Below are 17,702 nucleotides of genomic sequence, written 5' to 3'. Positions count from 1 at the left end.
TCCGTTCGCACCTTCGTTCGCACCTCCGCTCGCACCTCCGCTCGTACCTCCGCTCGCCTCCGTTCACACCTCCACTCGCCTCACGACAACCACCCGCAACCTCCTCCTCCTCCGCTCGCACCTTCGTTCGCACCATGACTAGCACCTGTAGCTTCCTCATCCTCATTCAATACCTAAAACCTAACAAAAAGATTAAAGAAGTGCAAAAGTGAGAGAATTTTTTTAAAATAATAATTATCAAGAGTTTCTAGTTCATTACACAAAAAAAAAATTAATTTCAACATCCCAATATTTTATCTAATTACATTATTTATTATTAGGAATTAATAAAACTATTACTAATTTCATGACTTGCATATATTTATTACCTCTTTACTAATTTTTATTTAAACAACTTTTTTTTTAAGAAACAAGTATAAAAGTGCTATTAATAAAAAATATTAATAATTAAAATATTATTTACAATTTAATCTAAAAATTTATTTACTTTTATAAAATTAAAGTTATTTTAAAGAGATAATTTTATTTAAATTTAATTATGTGGCGTAATTTACTTTTTTTAAAAGGATTAATTTTATTAATAATAATATTTTGTTATGTAATTTTATTTAGAATTTTTTATTTGAGCTGATATTTTAAAAATAATATTTAATTAATTTTATTTAAATTTAAAGAAATTATAAATATAATTGACACATATTTTTTAAATAGAAAAAGAAACCATTAATACAACTAATTATTTTTTAAACGTATGACTACTCATGAATATCCAGAGTATGATCCTTGTATAGTTTTTTAAAATAAAAATGAATTATTATTATTATTATTAGTCAAATAAAAAATTACATTTAGTGACCAAAAGAAATTTGGTGACTAAAAAATAAATATATTTGGTGACTGATTTGGTGACAAAAATAAACAATTATATTTAGCGACCAAAACAAAATCGGTGACTACAAAAAAACAAATTTGGTGGCTGATTTGGTGGCAAAAATAAACAATTATATTTAACGATCAAAACAAAATCGGTGGCTAAAAAACAAACATATTCAGTGGCTAATTCGGTGGCAGAAAATAAGCAATAATATTTAGTGATCGAAATAAAATCGGTGGCTAAAAAATAAACATATTCGGTCACTAATTCGGTCGCAAATGTCTTTTTCCCAATTTATTAAAAACAACCACCACATTAGCGATTGATGGTTTTGTCACTGTCATGTTCGGTCGTTGATTCGGTCGCAAAACTAACTAACATCATTAATAATTCTGTCGGTCGCTATGTCGGTCGCAGATTTGACATTCAGGTATTCGGTGGCTATTTCGGTTGCAAACAGAGATCACTTATTTTCGGTCGCTGAATTCAGTAACTAAATTATTATTTTATTGTAGTGTATACCATTACAAAAAGAAACGGATCCAAGAAGATAAGTGTTAGAATATCCGAAAAGGACAAAAATAATAAAATAATGATTCACAAGTTAACTTTATACAAAATTATACTATCATCGTCCATTCAAAGTTTTAAGATAATAAATTTATAATTTCTTTTATATATTACTCATGCCATTTCTATGTAATGTGAGCTTTGCACGCTTAAATTTCATTAACTAGTTACAAAATGTTAGATACAAAGTTTGTATAAATGAGAACAAACAATACTTTTAGTATTCATTGTTTTCAACTCAATAAGAAGAAAGGTAACCGGGTCAAAACCATATATATATATATATATATATATATTGAATGCAAATTCAAGACATTATCATTTGTCTTTGGTACTTACTTGTATAAGGTTGGATACCTGAAGTATCTCTTTTAATTATTATTTTATTTTTTGTTGAAAAAAAAAACATTATCATTTGTCTTCATTCAACTCTCCTACGAACTAGGGTGCTATGTCAAACTTCTCATCTCTTCCCTACTTTCTTCAACACCCCTCTCATCTATAAACTCTAGCGTACTCTCTTCACACAATCCACTTCCTTTAACCACCAAAACCATGGCCACCCAATTCCTCATACCATTCATTTTTATCTCCTACTACGCCCTCACCATCTCAGGAGAAGAAAACACTGGTTTCGTGGGCTCATTAGACCCTAAGTCCATAGAGAAGAAACCTACACTTAGCCACTTCAGGTTCTATTGGCACGAATCCTTCAACGGAAGCAACCCCACCACGGTTCGAATCATTCCATCACTCCCAAAGTACAACACAACCACTTCCTTCGGTTCTGTGGCAGTCTTGGACAACGCGTTGACCGTAGGACCCGAGTCGAACTCGAAGGTTGTGGGAAGAGCCGAAGGGTTAGTTGCTTCTACGTCACAAACGGAGTTTAACCTTTTGGTGATTATGAGCTTTGCGTTGACCGAAGGGAAGTATAATGGTAGCACCATCACGTTCTTGGGGAGAAGCCCCATCCAGCAGAAGGTGAGGGAGATGCCAGTGATTGGAGGCACTGGTGTGTTTAGATTTGCTACTGGGTATATTGATTCTACCACTATCTTCACTGATCCACAAACCAGGAATAATGTTGTTGAGTTCAACGTCTATGTTTATCATTAGTTATTGTGTTGAAGCATGTTCGTGTTTTCATTGTTGTTGTTGATTGGGTTTAATAATATGTTTGGGTGGAATAAAGTAATGTTTTAGCACATTTAGTTGGATCATTTATTGGATACTTGGGATAATTATTAATGGAAGTAACTTGAATAATATACATGAGTTATAGATTAAATTAGGGTAAAATGGTTTATTTATTTATTTTGTAATAATAATGATAATTTACTCTAAACAAAAATTATAATTAATCTATTTTGTTTCTTATGATTAAGTTAAGTAAAATTATCTACAAGAAAATCATGAAATAGAAACCAATTTTTAGAGACCAAAATAATTAGTTGCAATAGTAATTAAATTAGAGACCATTTTAGAGAAAAAAATTGATTTCTAAATTAGTTTCTATGTTAAATAGTTTCTAAATTGATATCTAATTAGCAACCAAGGTTTTAACTACCAATTATTTAGTTTCTAAATTTGGTCTCTAAAACTTAGTTGCTAATTAAATACCAATTTAGAAACTATTTAACAATAATAGAAACTAATTTAGAAATCAATTCTAGTTTCTAAAATGATATCTAATTTAGTTACTATTGTAACTAATTATTTTGGTCTCTAAAAATTAGTTTTTATTTCACGATTTTCTTGTAATGTATTTTGTCATTAAATTTTAATTAATAAAGTTCAAATTTAAGTATTTTTCAAAGATTAATTTGATATGAAGTTGTAGACTTTAACATTAATTTATCATTAAATTATTCAACAATAATTATTCTAATACATTCTCTTAATAGTTATTCATTTAGGACTGATTTATAAGTTTCATTATTTTAATAATTAAATTGTTACTGTCATTTACTCAATTAGAATATTATTCTCTCAACTTTTCTCTTGTTTTCTTTTCTACTTTTTTTCATTTTATTGCTGATAAAAAAACTTTCTTTGTCATTTCACTTTCTTTGATTCTTTTCACATTTATTATCATATGATTCAATTTTTCTGTTTCCTTTTTTCCTTTGGGTACTCAGTCTAATTTTGGAGTAGATGTTCAACTTTTCCCCTGATAAAATTCAATTATGTTGAAATTATTTTCTACTTATACGTTTGCTCTAAATTATTTGTTCTATTCTTTTATTAATTATTGGTATAATTTTATTTATGGAGAATATGGGATGGTTTAGATAATATTAAGTTAAAAGTACAGTTTATAGTATTTCGTAATTACTGTTGTTACTATTTCAGAAAATAAAGAATAAAAAATATATCTCAAATATTTTTTTTTTATTGAAGAAGAACAAATATTTCAAATCTACTTACAAAAAGAACCATATAAAACTTGCATAATAGAACTATTACAAATAGAGATACACAATTAGTAGTTTTATTTAACATTTGAGACCACCATCAAAAGTAATTCACTCATGCTAAAATATTTGAAGAAATAATTCCAAACACTTATTTTCTTAAGAAAAACCAGAAAAACGTCTTTTCAACCTATTAGTAGGTATGTGAACTAGTATTTTAACCCGTGGAAATAAGTTTAAAAATGAATTATTTGCAAAATTAGACATTTGAAATATTCGCTAAAAAATATTAATTATTAATTTCTATAAATAAATATAACTAGTTAAAATTGAACTTGAATTAATGTATTGGAGGTGAGAATTTGTTTGTAAATTTAATTAGTATGTATAGTATGAGAAAAAATCAGTAGAATCAATAAAAAAATAACTTATTTACAAAAAAAATCTCATAAAAAAAATAATTACTCGAATTTTGTTAGTTGACATGTATTTCAAAGAAAATATTGTTGTCTTTTTTAATCATGTTTAGCGTACACAATTTTTTCCATTCTTGATTTATTTGTCTCATTTCGTATTCATATTTTGTACTTTTCAAAATTTGAGAGTTAACAAATTTAAAATCCTTATAAGTTGCAAACGCAGGTACAAATCCTGTAATGTAATATTAACACCATATATAGTTTGTATAAAATATTGATATCTAAAATACACAATATTAATGTATAATCTATTTATATTTTTTTAAATTTTGATTAATTTAAGAATTTTATTATTTCAAATTTTTATTTAAGTAGGACAATAAATATTTTAAAATTTATATTTATTTAAAAACTTAAATAAGTTAAAATTTTATTTATTTTAAATTTTTATTCAAAGACATTATATATAGTTTAAAATTGTATTTATTTAGATTTTTAAAACAATTGTTTATATAGAAATTCATTTCAAAACTCAAAAGTGTAAGGAAATCATTCATTTCATAAGTTGAATTGTTTGAGCTACGCGACACCTTTAAAAATTATTTCAAAGAATTGGTCAAGAGCAAAATTCTCTGTAACACATATACATTAACAATTCAAACAAATAAATTGCAAAGCAATTTTTTGTCAACCAAGTTTGTTTTAAGTGAAAAATATATTATATTATTTCTAATAAAAAAATAGTTTCCACTCACAAATAAATAACACGGTTATGAGTTTTTCAAAGATGGTAGCAGGTATTAATTTTCAATTCATGATTTTTATAAGCAATCAAACAATGAACTCTAAACTAATATATATTTTTAGGTTTAAACAAATAATTATATATTAATATTAACACATATTACTTTATTATAATTTAAAATCATAAACATTGATGATATTATGGATGAGACCTTTTAGAGAGAAGATCTGGAGTTAAAATAATAATTTTATATTTTTATTTTTTGTTTTGGACTTTAAACTTATTTTTTATTTATTTGTATTAAGTTTTTATTAGGTTGTATATGTTTTTTGTATAATTAAATGTTTTTTTTGCAACTTTTAAGAGAAATGTTGGACGTTTTTAAACCCACAAGTACATTGTTGATTTTGGATTTTGAATATTTTTTTAAAAAAATTTATATAAGTTTTTTATTAGAATTTTCTTTATTCGTCAATTTCTCTTATTAGTGTATTATATTAGAGTTTTTTCATCTATAATCATTTCTGCATTTTCTGTTTTATTAATTGAGGAAATTGTTGGAACAACCTTAAACAAGATTAGTAATTCCAACCTTTGTAATCAGAGCTTAGTTTCGGAATTTACGACAATTTTCTCACAACTTAATTTTTTTCGGAATTGCAATTAGCAATTTGTGTTTTTATCTTTTTCCGTTACTCGAATCATGTTTTTTGTTACACGTTATTTGATTATGAGTTACAGTTTTCGTTGCCTTCCATTGAGCCTAGTCGATTTTTGTAATTGCGTGTTCGGTGGCCGGAAATACACAATTTCTTTTTTGAGTGATTCTGATCGGAATTGTTCATGGATGATCGCTGTTTAGTGCCTGTGAATTTTCAAAACGAGAGAAGTTGATTAGTGGCGTGGCTGAAATTACAAACTCTTCAAGAGTGTATATGAACCTCAATCTATGTCCATCAAGGTTCACCGTTTATGCCATTTTCACTGATTAAGCAACTGCTTCAATTTTAATATTTTTCCGTGGAAGCAACTGAATCATTATCTGACTGATGATTGTTTGAAGCAGCTCGCTGCGGTGGCAATTATTTTTTTGACGTTCTGGGAAAGTTGCTGCGATTACGTTTTTGACGTGAAGCTTATGCTGAATTAGAGTCATTTGATTGAATTTGTGGGAATTCCATTGAAGCAATTTGTCAAACAGGAGAAGTTCATTCTTGCGTGAACTAAAAGTCACAACATTTGTTCAGAGAAATTGTTCTACACAGTTTGAAACAACATTCAATTCGTGAAGTAGAGTTTGTTCGGTGCAATCAAACGCATTAACATGAACAAAAATAAAATAGTGCAATTTGAGAAATTTTGCTGGACCAGTTCTGTCGTGACTGGTATAAACCAATGAGTTATTCGATGATCTTTAAATTGGATTACTATGGAGGATTCCTCTTCAGTCCACTAGCATTGTATTTATAGGGAATAGTAGGGAGTATTATTTTTAAACTCACTAGGAACGGTCTAAGGTACCATATTTTATCTCTTGGGGTACATGCTTAGCTTTTATTCTATTCATCCAGAAAATTTCGGTAATTGTAATGTTCTAGTTCGGATCAGTCGGGTTTTGATCCGAACTCAATCAGGGAAAGATGGGTTTAGGCCCAATTTCCAGAATGAATCGCAGAAATATAAAGAATTTGGGAATTAATAATAAATTTCTGACGTCACAGCCATTAAACAGACACGTTAAATAAATTAGGAAAATTACTATCTTAAAATCGCACAATTTTTTTTTATGGAAATCAATCCTATTAATATGTAATAATTCTGATTATATAATATAAATGCTATGATTTACTTGCCTAATATTCCTTATTACATAAATATTCTGATTAGATTAAATAATACTTCGATTTATATAGATGCTATTCCGATTTTGTGAGAGAATACCATGATACTACCCTATATTAAAACTAAGAAAAAATCAGTGACAAAATCCATGAAGACTTAGAAATAGATGACGAGCTGAAGGAAGGAATCTCAACTCGAATTTTTGTATAATACTCACTAGATACATAAAATTTGATGTTTTTACTAACTTGAACGTCAAAGTATTTTTTTAGATAGATCCTTCTCATTTTTTTGAATTGAATCACTAAAACTTGAAAGAAAATCAGTCGGAGTGCACTTGAATTCAGTTCAATCTCATCTTGGTGAGAATAGTAATAAATCACATTTTCTTGCGGACTAGTTTGTCCAAGGGGCGTCCCTAGACGGTTGGTCGTCCATTGAAACATTTGGTCTTTTTTCTTAGTGTTTGGCCTATAGGTATGTTCAAGGGTTGGTCGGACACGAAAAGGTAGGTCAACACAAGGATGACTGGCTTTAGTTCGAGCATCTTGTGCTACACGGGTTCACAGCATCCCCGAGTCTTAAGTTGATCAAAAGGCGAAAAGGCTTAATTCCAAAAGTTTCCTGCCTTAATTTCTAGAGTTTTCTGGTTAGGAAATAACTGCAAGTACTTCGGAAATTTCATTTTTACTTTACTTTCTCATGTGTCGAATTGGAACATATTTAACTTGGGTCTCATGCGTCTATGTATGATCTAGGCCTGGAAGATACAAGCTAATATGGAATTGTAGATAAACTTTTGGTTACACTTATCCCAAGAAAATTAATGCCTTTTTGCAATACGCAGACTATAAGTAAGACTGTGAAAAGGAAGTTCTTATTCAAGCGTGTGAGCTTGATGAACCCGTTTGCAAACATGAAGCGGACGAATAAGAGGGTCGATTATGCTTGTTTTAACGATGGTATTTTTAAAACTAGGTCTATGATTCCCTTTAGATTCCTTTGAAAAGTAAGTGTTAACTGTTTTGAAGGTCACCCTGCGCAGCTTCACCATAACAGTTGTTGGGTGTTTTTAATTTTTTCCGGAAAAAAATAAATAAATTAAAGGAGTGTTCCTTTATACAGAACAACCTCACAGTTTATAGGAATCCAAAGCAACAATTACAATCATCAATGGAACAAGTATTTGGATTGCTACGCTTGCTGCAGAATTATGCAGCATAAACTGCATAAATCTCTTTTGACAGCATTACTTCAAAAATATAATGGCAAAATAAAAGCATTGCCTTGATGTACGTTGTCTTTCCTCAATTAAAAGAACACCAGTCTGAAAAATCCTTCATACCAATGCTTGCCTGTGTGCTTAGCGCTTTTGGTCCTGTGTCAAAGACTTGATCTGTGTAGAATAAGGCATAACATCACTTTTCACTGCCAGTTTAACATCCCTTTTTGTCCTTATCTGCATTTAACATCACAATTTTCACTGCCAGTTCTTACGTCTCAGCTTATATTGATTTTGCTGTAAAGGAATATGCATAACATAACAAATTTTTCACCACTCGAAGCAACATACATGTATACCTTAGTGAGTGATAAAAACATCCCCTTTTCTCCATGATCTTTTATGCACCAGTCTTAACTGCATGATTATGCAGTAAACTGTGGTCATTGTTGCTTCAAGGACAAAAAAGAATGCTTCAAAAACATGTCCAAAACTCGTCCTTTCTTCCATTGCTCATCCTAGTACGTAGCTCTAACAGGCCCTTATTAGAAAGTGTTGGGTCTATTAGTGTCTAAGTTCAAGAGGGGAGGGGTGAATTGAGCTTATAAAATTTTCGCAAGAACACACAATTTTCAGTATATCAGAGGCAAAAGAACAGATTGTTTTTACATGAAACAGATTGATTCTTCAGAGCAGTCTAGCACAATTTGAATTTGTTCAAATTAAAATTGTAATCAACAGAGGGTTATAACAGAATCAGATTAGTTGGATTTTATGAGTATGAAGAATACAGCTATGCTAAGAAAACAATCAAAATCATTCAACACAAGGTTTTAAAGAGAATAAATCTTTCTCCGGTTTTAATGAATAGACTATTTGTTCACAGATCAATTAAAACATCATATACAACTGCCTTGTTTATGATCATAGAGCTTTAACAAATCAGTAAGAACAGTTTTTACTTAAACCCAGAATTAACAGATTCAATTTCAAAAGAACAGATTTAGTTCTTGATAGAATTAAGCAAAACCAGAAATGAGTGCAGGGATGAGAAGAAAAGGCACGCAAGTTTTTATACTGGTTCACTCATACAAAGCTACATCCAGTTTCACCTTACCGCAAGGTGGAATCCACTAAAAACAGTACCAATCACTTACAACCACAGCAGTTCTTGAACACTACAACAACAATACAACCAATGCTGAAAAACCCTATTTCAGCACACCTTGCACTCCAAGAAACCCTATCAAGGAGTGACTAACACTTACACCTTTACAAACCAGAATAAAGGAAAGATTACACCTGAAAAGAAGATGCAAGAACTCAAAACCAGTAGTTCAATTTGCTACAGAACTGCACCAGCACCTTCACCAAGATCAAAGGTTTCCTAGAACAAGCACACTTGAAAATCCCTTTGGAAAACCTTTCAAAAAACCTTTTCAATCCTTCTTCTCACATAGAAAATGTTTGATCTCTGTCAAAAACGTAATTGCTCAGCATCCTTTTATGTGAGATAGACTTTTCTTTATATAGAAAACAGTTTCTAACTTCTTTTCAAAAAACAGTTGAAAAGCTGTTATGAAAACAACAGATTCAGTTTTGAACTTAACAGATTTATTTTGTGAAAACTGCCAACTCAGCTAACTGAAATAACTGTCTGAGTTGTACCTTTGGTGCCCTAACTAACTTTCGAAAAACCCTTCAGCAGACCAAAGAATAAACCTGTTCTTTTACAGAGAAACAGATTTATTTTTGTGCAGTATCCTGATTTTAGGAGTAAACTCTAAAAAGCTTTTGGAAAAACTTTTAACCGCTTCATGTGCTTGATCTAGACTTGGTTAGGCATCTAGGATAGATCATGTAGCAAAAGGCAACCTCACACAACCACAAGCCTACATACAAGATCATCTAAACCTATTACAAACTTTACAACAAACTAGCTATTTTCTACATCAAACACAAACTAACACTAGGTAGAGAAGAGGCTTCATCCATCTTCAACAATCTCCCTTTGTTTGATGGAGACAAATCCCCTTTGCACAGCATAGTTTGATGATATCTGTATTAGACTAACTGCCAAAACCTGCACAGAATTTTTAGACATAAACCAGAATTGAGCAGTTGTGAGTGTTTTGTGCTACCTCCATGTACCATGTAGCTTTCTCTGTGAGCTGTTCTTCTCCCCCTTTGGATTCATCAAACAAAATAAAGCATGGGATAAAAACATACAAGCCATTCACCACAGTTCAAACTATAAATCCAGTATTAAGTTCTATTACAAACCACAATAAAATCAACTAAAAAACAGTGCAGAATAAAGACAAACAGATTAAATCCAAATTGTTCAACAACATATAAAAGCTAAAGACTTAGATATAGGATCACTTGTCATTGTAGTAGAGCTCAGCTAGTTGCACTTGAACTCCTTCAAGTTGGTCATCCAAGTGTTGAAACCTGGTGTAAGTCATTTCATAGTGTGCCTTCTGCTCATATGTGAGTGTGTCCAGCCTGCTTAGCACTTGTCTTTCAAACATGGACAGAGGTTCACCTCTGTACTCAGGTTCCTCATATGCAACCATTGCATTTAGACTTGTAGCAGCAACATCTTCATGTTCAGCAGAGTGCACTAGTGATTCATCCATGTGCTGCACTCCATCAGCATTTTCTTCTTCTTCATTTGCTGGATCAGCTGCTTCATTTTCAGCTCTGTTTGCAACATTCCTTATGAATACCCAGCTTTCGTCCTCCTTTTGAAATCCCATCTTCAAGAGAGTAGAGTTGTCTATTTCACTAGCTGCCTTAATGGTGTCATTTCTCTCATTTGTAGTGTCAACTTCAAAATAATCAATTAGCTTTGACACAAAAATGGCATATAGAAAACGATAGTCTGGTAACCTTGTGGATTTGAGCATATGCTCCACCATTGTACTCACCCAATTTACCTTGAGTTGGTTCATGATACAGTACAGGAGAATCAAATCTTCTTCATGGAGAGTTGCATGATTACTTCCTCTTGGAGTAAGCTGCCAAGCAATGATGTAGGCTAGGAGTCTTGGAATGATTGTGAGATTTCCAGCATGGAATCTAGCTACTGGTTCAGTTGGGTTTCTAACACAACTTTTGTAAAACTGCATCTTGTTGAATCCCTGAATTCCAGTAGTGTTCCATTTGCTAACCTTCATTCCAGAGTACTTGATTCCTCCCACATTGCTCCATATTTCCCTTGTAATCTTCAACTTCACACCTTTCACATGGGAGACCAAATTTTTGCCATCTTGAACCAAGTTGCTGTAGAATACTTTCACCAAGTCTGGATAGACATTTCTAGTCATTTCTAGGAAGTTCTTCAGCTTTTGATGCTTGGGCAAGGTTTTTGCTTCAGTCAGATTTTCTTCTCTCAACCAAGAGAATTCCAGCACTTTGGGCGCATTGACTTGCTTTCTGCTTGTCTCATGGATGAACCTTGTCATTGCTTCAGAATCTCCAGCAAACCATTTCTCCATAATACCTTGGTTGCTGCTGGATTGCTCTTTGGATTTCTTCTTTCTGTGTGATGAGGATGCCATGCTCAATCTGTTGTTACTTGTAGTGAAGCAAATGTGAACCTGAACAGCTTATAGCACAGATGAGAAGGTGTGAGAGAAAAGCTGATTTGTGCTAGGTTTATATAGAGTCTTTAAACCAAATTTTGAAAATCACAAATTTTAAAGCAAGACAATTTGATCAGATTTCAAGAATTATGGGTTTTAAAGAAAAATCAAATCTATCAGATATGCTACAGATTTTATTCCTATGGTGCAGCAAGTTCAGGTGTGGATTCACGTAAGAATATATTGGAACCTGATTTTGGTAAATCAAATCTGTTGCACCTACTCAATATCCAATCAGTTAGGATACCCACACATTAATTTGGCATAGACCTGCTGATTAATAACCGTAAAAGCAGTTAGAGATAAAGTGAGAAAGAGAAAAGTAAATCTTTCTCTTTCCTAGTCACAACTGTGATTCTGAAACAGGGAGCAAAACATGTTAAAAAATAAAACAACAGATTGAAATTTTCACTGCAGAGGACAAGTTAAGCTAATGATACCCAATTCATTTAGAAGAAAATAAAACCTATCTTTAGCAAGAGGTTTAGTAAATAGATCAGCCAATTGAAATTCAGTGCCAATGAATTTTATATCACAAGTTCCATTAGCTATATGTTCTCTTAGAAAGTGATGTCTAATTTCAATATGTTTAGTCCTTGAGTGCATGACAGGATTCTTAGACAGATTTATGGCACTAGTATTATCACAATTTATAGGTATCTTGTTTAACAAAATTCCAAAATCACTTAGCTGTTGCCTTAGCCATAAGGTTTGAGCACAACAACTTCCAACAGCTATGTATTCTGCCTCTGCTGTAGAGAGAGCAACACAAGCTTGTTTCTTGCAATGCCAAGAGATTAGGCTTGATCCAAGCATGTGACAAGTCCCACTTGTGCTTTTTCTGTCAACCTTGCAACCTGTAAAGTCAGAGTCTGAAAAACCAGTTAAATTTAAAGATACATTGTTAGGATACCATAATCCAACATCCTTAGATCCTTGCAAGTATTTCAGAATTCTCTTTGCTGCATTGTAGTGTGATTCCTTTGGAGCAGATTGATATCTAGCACATAAGCACACAACAAACATAATGCCAGGCCTGCTGGCAGTTAAGTATAATAAGGAACCAATTAAACCCCTATACTTGGTTTGATCCACTGATTTTCCTGCAGAATCTTGATCCAGCTGGCAGCTTGTTGAAATAAGAGTGTTGATTGCTTTGCATTGATCCATATCAAACCTCTTAAGCAGCTCCTTGCAGTATTTTTCTTGGCTTATGAAAATTCCATCATTGAGTTGTTTAACTTGTAGTCCAAGGAAGAAATTCATTTCTCCTAACATTGACATCTCAAACTCACTTTTCATGGTTTTCACAAAGTCTTCACACATCTCTTCATTTGTGGATCCAAAGATAATATCATCTACATAGACTTGCACAAGTATAATGTCTTCTCTTTTCTTCTTTATAAAGAGAGTTTTATCAGAATTGCCACGGCTATATCCTTGAGAGAGCAGAAATTCGCTTAGCCTCTCATACCATTGCCTAGGTGTTTGCTTCAATCCATATAAGGCCTTCTTAAGCATGTACACATGTTCTGGATTTTTGTGATCTTCAAACCCTGGAGGCTGAGATACAAAGACTTCTTAATTGATGTAACCATTTAGAAATGAACTCTTGACATCCATTTGAAACAGCTTGAAACCTTGTATGCTGGAAAATGCTAGAAGTAATCTGACAGCTTCAAGACGTGCTACTGGTGCATAGGTTTCACCAAAATCAATTCCCTCTTCTTGGTTATAACCTTTAGCAACCAGCCTTGCTTTATTTCTAGTGATAGCTCCATGTTCATCCATCTTGTTCCTGTAGACCCACTTGGTTTCTATGATGTTCATCTCATGCTTTCTTGGAACCAATGTCCACACTTCATTGTATTCAAACTGGTTCAGCTCTTCCTGCATTGCTGTTATCCAATTGCTGTCTTGCAGTGCTTCTTCCAGGCTTTTAGGCTCAATCTGTGACACAAAAGCCACTGTTCTGCAGAAGTTATTGAGTGAATTCCTTGTTGAGACTCCCTTCTCAATTTTACCAATTACATTGTCAAGAGTGAGATCCCTTGGAGTCTTCCATTCTTTAGGCAATCCTGCATTCACAGTAGATTCTTTGATAGAATTTGAATTAGTTGCATCAAACTCACTGGATTGATTCTTTTGCAGAATGGTTCTTAAATCATCCAAACCAGATTCATCCAGAACAGATTTGGGCACAGAAAAATCTGTTTCATCAAACACAAAATGTATAGATTCTTCAACTGCAAGCAATCTTTTGTTATACACTTTATAAGCATGACCATTTATAGCATAACCAATATGTATTCCTTCATCTGATTTAGGATCAAATTTCCCCAGATTATCTTTACCATTATTTAAAACAAAGCATTTGCAGCCAAATACCCTAAGATGACTAATGCTAGGCTTCCTTCCTTTATACAATTCATAGGGAGTTTTCTTAAGAATTGGTCTAATCAAAGTTCTGTTAAGCACATAAGAAGCAGTGTGTACAGCATCATCCCAAAAGTATTTAGGTAAACCAGATTCATTTAGCACAGTCCTAGCTAACTCTTTTAGTGATCTATTCTTTCTTTCAACAACACCATTTTGTTGGGGTGTCCTAGGAGCAGAATAACTATGTGTGATTCCATGTTTTTCACAATATCTATCAAACTTTGCATTTTGAAATTCTCCCCCATGATCACTACGAATCTGTTTTATCCTATTTTCATTTTCATTATGCAGAACCTTAGCAAGTTTCTTAAAGGCTTTATATGCATCATTTTTAGAAGCAAGAAACAAGGTCCATGTATATATTGAAAAGTCATCAACAATCACCAAAGCATAGTAATTTCCAGCTAAGCTAGCAGTCCTAGATGGTCCAAACAAGTCCATATGCAAAACATCCAAAGCTTTATTTGTAGAAACCATATCTTTTGATTTAAAGGTAGTTCTAGTCTGTTTTCCCTTTACACAAGCATCACACAATATGTTATTTTGAAATTTTATGTTTGGTAAACGAGAAACAAGTTCCTTAGATTTTAGCTTATTCAAGTGATTTGTGTGAATATGAGCTAGCCTCCTATGCCACAACCATGACTCATCATCTTTAGATAACAAACACTCATTTTCAGAACAACTCTTTATAATGTCTAAGAGATAGATGTTGTTTACCCTTTTTCCAGTGAACAACACCTTACCAGAAATTTCATTTGAAATTGTACAAGTGTTGGCTTCGAAATTGACCTTGTATCCCTTGTCACACAACTGGCTAATGCTTAGAAGATTATGTTTTAGCCCTTCAACATACAATACATTCTCAATAGTGGTTGAGTCTTTGGTACCAACATCTCCTCTTCCAAGAATTTTTCCTCTATTGTTGTCCCCATATGTGACATGCCCTTCAGCTTTGAGTTTCAGATTTATGAACTGAGTCACATCACCAGTCATGTGCTTTGAGCAACCACTGTCCAGGTACCACTGGTTTTTCCTGCTGTTTTTTGAGTCAGAGTTGGATCCTTCATCATTCACCATGAAGCACAAATTTGCTTCTTCACTTTCAGTTGAGGAATTACTAGATGAGGATACATCATTTTCTTCCCATGAGATGTATGCTATTCTACCTTTGCCTTTGTCACTCCTCTTGCTTGCTGATTTTTCTTTATTTTGATTGTTTGGACAATCAGCTTTTATATGACCTGGTTTACCACATCCAAAGCACGTGTAATTTGAAGAATTTGAATCATTAGGTTGTTTGGAGTACCTTTTTCTTTGCTGAGTTCTGTCACGGTTTTTCTTCCTAAGAAACCTGCTAAATTTTCTGGTGAGCAGACTCACAGTCTCATCATGTTCAGGATCAACTTCTTCCTCACTTGTATCATGTTCCATGGTAGTTTTTTCAGAGCAATTCCTTTGGCCTTCTTCTCCACAATTTCTTGTTCTTTCAATCTTTTCAGCTCTATTTCATGCTCTATCAGCTTTCCAAAAAGTGCAGCAGTGGACATCTTGGATAAATCTCTGGATTCTGAGATTGCTGTAACCTTAGGCTGCCAGCTCCTATCAAGGCATTTTAGCACCTTTATGTTAAGCTCTTCCTTGTCAAAGACTTTACCAAGGCCAGTGAGGTGATTTACAATATGTGTAAATCGTTTCTGCACATCTGCAATACTTTCTTCTGATTGCATTCTGAACAACTCGTACTCCTGAATTAGTGAGTGCTTCCTTGCTCATTTCACATCATCAGTCCCTTCATGAGTTACCTCTAGTACATCCCACATCTCCTTTGCTGAGTTACATTGAGAGACTCTAAAGAACTCATCCATATTCAGTGCAGAGGTGATGATATTCTTGGCTAAGGAGTCATATTGGGCCTTCTTCTTCTCGGTTTTACTCCATTCTGACCAAGGCTTCTTTATTGTTTCATCTTTGACAACCTGCATAGGTATAAAAGGTCCACTGACCACTGCATCCCAGATTCCCATGTCAATCGACTCCATAAAGATCTTCATTCTGATTTTCCAGAAAGCATAGTTAACACCACCAAACATAGGAGGTCTATTAATAGACGCACCTTCAGCAAAACGCATTTTAAACTCAGACATCATGCATACACTTGAGCAAAATACAAGCCCTAGCTCTTGATACCAATTGTTGGGTCTATTAGTGTCTAAGTTCAAGAGGGGAGGGGTGAATTGAGCTTATAAAATTTTCGCAAGAACACACAATTTTCAGTATATCAGAGGCAAAAGAACAGATTGTTTTTACATGAAACAGATTGATTCTTCAGAGCAATCTAGCACAATTTGAATTTGTTCAAATTAAAATTGTAATCAACAGAGGGTTATAACAGAATCAGATTAGTTGGATTTTATGAGTATGAAGAATACAGCTATGCTAAGAAAACAATCAAAATCATTCAACACAAGGTTTTAAAGAGAATGAATCTTTCTCAGGTTTTAATGAATAGACTATTTGTTCACAGATCAATTAAAACATCATATACAACTGCCTTGTTTATGATCAGAGAGCTTTAACAAATCAGTAAGAACAATTTTTACTTAAACCCATAATTAACAGATTCAATTTCAAAAGAACAGATTTAGTTCTTGATAGAATTAAGCAAAACCAGAAATGAGTGCAGGGATGAGAAGAAAAGGCACGCAAGTTTTTATACTGGTTCACTCATACAAAGCTACATCCAGTTTCACCTTACCCCAAGGTGGAATCCACTAAAAACAGTACCAATCACTTACAACCACAGCAGTTCTTGAACACTACAACAACAATACAACCAATGCTGAAAAACCCTATTTCAGCACACCTTGCACTCCAAGAAACCCTATCAAGGAGTGACTAACACTTACACCTTTACAAACCAGAATAAAGGAAAGATTACACCTGAAAAGAAGATGCAAGAACTCAAAACCAGTAGTTCAATTTGCTGCAGAACTGCACCAGCACCTTCACCAAGATCAAAGGTTTCCTAGAACAAGCACACTTGAAAATCCCTTTGGAAAACCTTTCAAAAAACCTTTTCAATCCTTCTTCTCACATAGAAAATGTTTGATCTCTGTCAAAAACGTAATTGCTCAGCATCCTTTTATATGAGAGAGACTTTTCTTTATATAGAAAACAGTTTCTAACTTCTTTTCAAAAAACAGTTGAAAAGCTGTTATGAAAACAACAGATTCAGTTTTGAACTTAACAGATTTATTTTGTGAAAACTGCCAACTCAGCTAACTGAAATAACTGTCTGAGTTGTACCTTTGGTGCCCTAACTAACTTTCGAAAAATCCTTCAGCTGACCAAAGAATAAACCTGTTCTTTTACAGAGAAACAGATTTATTTTTGTGCAGTATCCTGATTTTAGGAGAAAACTCTAAAAAGCTTTTGGAAAAACTTTTAACCGCTTCATGTGCTTGATCTAGGCTTGGTTAGGCATCTAGGATAGATCATGTAGCAAAAGGCAACCTCACACA

The 17,702-nt window shown here is 33.0% G+C and overlaps 1 protein-coding gene across 1 annotated transcript; it reads left to right on the top strand.

Moving 5' to 3' along the window:
• Nucleotides 1-1,891: 1,891 nt before the first annotated feature.
• Nucleotides 1,892-2,715, top strand: LOC137819605 (dirigent protein 22). Its single transcript, XM_068623503.2, has one exon. It carries the CDS (start codon nt 2,000-2,002, stop codon nt 2,561-2,563), a length of 564 nt encoding a protein of 187 aa, XP_068479604.1. The 5' UTR covers nt 1,892-1,999; the 3' UTR covers nt 2,564-2,715.
• The last annotated feature ends 14,987 nt before the right edge of the window (nt 2,716-17,702 follow it).

Source organism: Phaseolus vulgaris, chromosome 10 (genome assembly GCF_051622355.1).
Source record: "Phaseolus vulgaris cultivar YP4 chromosome 10, ASM5162235v1, whole genome shotgun sequence".
Taxonomy (NCBI): Eukaryota; Viridiplantae; Streptophyta; class Magnoliopsida; order Fabales; family Fabaceae; genus Phaseolus; species Phaseolus vulgaris.
This window is presented reverse-complemented; position numbering and strand designations above follow the sequence as displayed.